Source organism: Frankliniella occidentalis, unplaced genomic scaffold (genome assembly GCF_000697945.3).
Source record: "Frankliniella occidentalis isolate FOCC.00 unplaced genomic scaffold, Focc_3.1 Scaffold148, whole genome shotgun sequence".
Classification (NCBI taxonomy): Eukaryota; Metazoa; Arthropoda; class Insecta; order Thysanoptera; family Thripidae; genus Frankliniella; species Frankliniella occidentalis.
In genome coordinates, this window is record NW_026267275.1 from 519,179 (window position 1) to 523,259 (window position 4,081).

The window sequence follows — 4,081 nt, forward strand, 5'->3', positions numbered from 1 at the left end:
ATGTGAACTCATTACTGATGAATCATAGGCCACGTTATGTCAACCAAACTACCAATACTGTTCTCTCATAATTTAGATAACTTCAAATAAGCGATATTCGTGTTGCTAATTTTGATCTGGGTACCGTTTTGTCCCAAGTGCTTGCCTTGCGTACACGGGGAGAGCGGACTTCGCTGGACTAGCCAGTGTGCTCGTGGAGGCATGTCTCCGTAGACCCAGTCTACAGGCCTACTCGCTCGGCCTGTAAGGCGCTGTAGACAGGGACGATAGACAAGCCCGCCCGCACTCCTCGTGCGTGCGGTACAGCAAAAACACAGAAGTAGTGCGGGGTTGGCGGGGTTGCAGATTCGACTGTAAATATGCGCATTTAACAGTACTTGTACCTTGAGTGTACGATGTAACTTGGTCTACTCACCTCAGGAGGGAAGGGGCTGGGGTCGTGACGTACGCTATTTCCTGATGCTGGGCGCTTATCTTTCCGAGTAAGTACGCAACAAGCAAGAAGATCTGACCCAATCAGCGCCTTTTTAGTCGACTCAAAATAGTGGGAAACGTCTAGCAGGGGTCTCAGTGCGGCTCGCAGCGGGTCGGCATATTCTGTACCGGATTCACCTCGGGATTCACGCGTGCCTATCGGCCTACAGGACATGAGATCAGCTGGTACGTCCCACTGCGACCCGCTGGGAGCCGCACTGCATGAATCCGGTACAGTATAAGCAGAAAAAAAAACACGGAACGGATCACCAACCCTGTCTAGGCGGGCCGCTCCGGGCCGGCCGACAAGCGACACAGTCCGGCAGCGAGCGGGCGTCGCAGCGAGCAGGCGTCCGAAAACGGCAGGTGGACGTGAGATGGAGCTGTAGCGCAGTTGAAGCATCTCACTCACACCTGTCGTTTTTGTACGCATACGCGCGCAGATGCTTGCTTGCGGCTGGCGTTCAGCAGGTGGTAGGTGCCCGCCTCCCTAAAGCGCATCTAACTCAGTGTTGATCAATAAAGCGCCCGCGGTTTAACAGGGTGTACACTCGGTCAAAGCCTTTTCATTTATTTTTTTTTTAAATCAATGCATTTTTATTTGTATTTTTTATTACACAACCGATGGTTTACAACCGCCAACCGCCAGTCTGCTTTGGCAAAAACATTGGGTAAATATAATCGAATATAACTATTAAAAATATGTGGTTGGTCAGATGGTGGTCGTTCAAACGAGCCACTCCCCTAAAAAGCTCTTCCAGTTGGAAGCCCTAGATAAAATTTTTGGAAATTTTCGGAATTTTTCCGGAAAGTTTCCGGAAATTTTTGGAAATTTACAACCGTACGTTCAAATAGTTAATTTATTTGCAAAAAATACTCTGTGATTTAGCTCTCCACAATCCAAAATAAAAATAAAATAACGCCCATGCATGCTGGAAAAAAAATATCACACGGGTTCTTTCAATCAGCTTACAGCAACGGCATCAGTTTGCAATGCTGCAAACAAACTACAGATTTATAACAAAAAATATAAAAACACAACAGGTACAAATGGAAATAATCTTTTGAGCTACATGTGACATTAAGGAACATTATGCGACTATAATACAAATATGTTGTAAAATAACAGAACGTCACATTTGGCATCTAGCACTATAACATGGTTAAAATCGAGACAGTCACAATCTCTTTAAAATATTCTAAGGTTGAGCGAGAACGCTAAGTCAAAATAGCGTCAAAATGGGGCCGCGGAAGTTATTTTGACGACAATGTTCATACCTAGGAGGAGTACATTTTGACTTGAAAGTTGAAAATGACACTACTTCGGACCTCTTATGGACACTATCGCTCCGCTCACTTCGTGCAGTGCGTGCTGGGGCAGTGGCCCATGTTGCCGTTGGTCTTGCAGTAGTCCTCGAAGGTGGGCCCCGCGATGCTGCGGCAGCCCAACGACACCTCTCCGTCGCGCTCCGTCTCGCACATGATGTTCATGTCGAGCTGGTTGGTGCCGGGCAGCACGGCTTTGATCTGGGCCTCGATGTAATCGCATTTCCAGTTTTTAGACGCGTCGTCAGCCTTAGATGCGAAGGTGCAGTAGTTGCCCTTGACCTCCATCCAGCGGTACTGCGTCTTGAGGTACAGCTTGTCGCCCGCGTTGCCCTGGCACATCATGGACTCGGAGCGTGACAGGGTCTTGCCCGTGGCCACGGAGTATGACCGGCTGTCGCTCGAGCTGCGCGACGTTCCGTGGGTGTTGGAGTTGGTGTTCGTGGTGGTCAGGGTGTAGTCGTTGGACACGCCGAAGGTGAATATCTCTCCCAGCTTCGCGCTGAGCGATAAACCAATCTTGTAGGCGTGGGCCAAGGCGCGCGCCGACGTGGACGACTCGCTCTCGCCCACGGTGTACGTCGTGCCGTCCGACTTGGTGAAGGTGCTGCTGGTCGACTCCTGGAAGGTCAGCGTTTTGCTGCAGCTCCGCACGCCACAGTGCGCCACGTCGCTCACCCGCTTCCACGGCGTCACCCCCTCGTGGGCAGAGATCGGGTAGAAGCGATCGCCGCAGCCTGTGGGGGAAAACACTCGTTTTTCAAACTACTACATAGGGTGAGTCTTTTGCCCCGTTGGAGCGAATGAGTATATACTAGCCCGCGTTCAGGCGTGCGGACGAGGACGGGGCCTATTCGGCCGTAAGGCGGCGTGGTTTTAGACGAGAGGCAACCCGGCCGCACTAGTGAATCCGGGTCAGAATACATATTTGCTCCAAGGGGGCAAAACGCCCAACCCACCCTCTATACTCACTACTAACGGACTTTGTCAAAATGACATCTTGTAAAATGGACGAGCAGATCTCGTTTTCTCCATCCCTAAAGGTCGTCCGCACAGCCTTTTTTTATGGGATGGAGGTGTAATTTAGGGTGCGCGGGGTTAATCAGCCACCTGGTACATTTGTGGGTAGGTCTAACTTGCGAGCGCAACGCGGCATAAACGAGAGCTTGATTTCCAAGCTGCCTCTTCCGGAAGCCAACCAGCTTGGAATCCAAGACGGATTTCTCGGGAAACAATAAGCTGGGCACTTTGGGAAACATGAAAAGCTGCCTGGAAAAAAAAGCAAGCACAGCGTACTGGTTTTCCAGCTGCAAAATAGGCACTGCCTAATTTTACTCAGACTGCCCGAAAACTGGTATCCTCGGCTTGAATACGAAGCACTCGTTTTTTCCTTGAACTCGATCCAAGTGAGGTGGTCGGGAATTACAATATGTTCCTGTTTTGGGCAGTCCTACCCTCATAGCCATGGCCATCGTTGAGCTGGTAGTCGCCGTTGCACGGCTCTTCCCAAAAGTTACAGTAGGCCGCAGTGTGGTGCAGGAACGCCAGCAGCACCAGCAGGGCCAGCGGGCACACGAACGACAACTGCTTTACCATCTTCAACAATATTGGAAACTATTGTCCCTGCTGGGACTGAGCCGTTGCCAGCCGGCGGCCTTGTATTTATACCGAATTGGTGATGGTCCCCCCAACTCTCTCGCACTATCTGTTCACCCCCCCCCCCCTTCTCTCTCTACCCACCCACTCACCGCCCCCTCTCTTTATCTATCCCCCCCCCCTCATCCCGCATGACCACTTTTTCCTCCTGCAAACTGATAGTAGGGTGAGTCGTCGTGACCCCGTTTTCGACATTAAAAGTCCCCCCCCGTCACCAAAGTGAATCGGTTTTCCCCGTAGATTACCAGTATGGCCTTGTTTTTCCTGGCAAACAACGTCTTCAGGTCGCAACTTTGGCTCAAAGTAGGAAAAATTGACATTTTTATCTTCATAAGGGCCTAGGGGACGCCCAAAACATGTCCACAATATGGTCATGGAAGTCCGGCGGACCCCCAAAACTTCTCCACAAAGTGGTCGTGGGGGTCGGGGGACCCCAAACACGTGTCGATATTGAGGCTTTGTGGCCCGGGAAATTAAATGCACAACCAGGGAAAGCATGTCCTTGACCCCTGATTTCTCAAGATCATTTGCATTAGGGCAATGCAATTTGCATTGGGACAAGACAATGTGCTCGGTTCTGCTGAGCACATAAACTTCACTCAAGAACACGCTTTTTTGGGTGCAC

At 50.6% G+C, this 4,081-nt stretch overlaps 1 protein-coding gene across 1 annotated transcript; it reads right to left on the reverse strand.

Moving 5' to 3' along the window:
• Positions 1–1,066: 1,066 nt before the first annotated feature.
• Positions 1,067–3,436, reverse strand: LOC113211406 (uncharacterized). Its single transcript, XM_026429769.2, has 2 exons — positions 3,255–3,436; positions 1,067–2,537 (listed from the first exon to the last, which is right to left on the reverse strand). The coding sequence occupies exons 1-2, from the start codon at positions 3,394–3,396 to the stop codon at positions 1,828–1,830; spliced, it is 852 nt and encodes a 283-aa protein (XP_026285554.2). The 5' UTR covers positions 3,397–3,436; the 3' UTR covers positions 1,067–1,827.
• Positions 3,437–4,081: the final 645 nt, after the last annotated feature.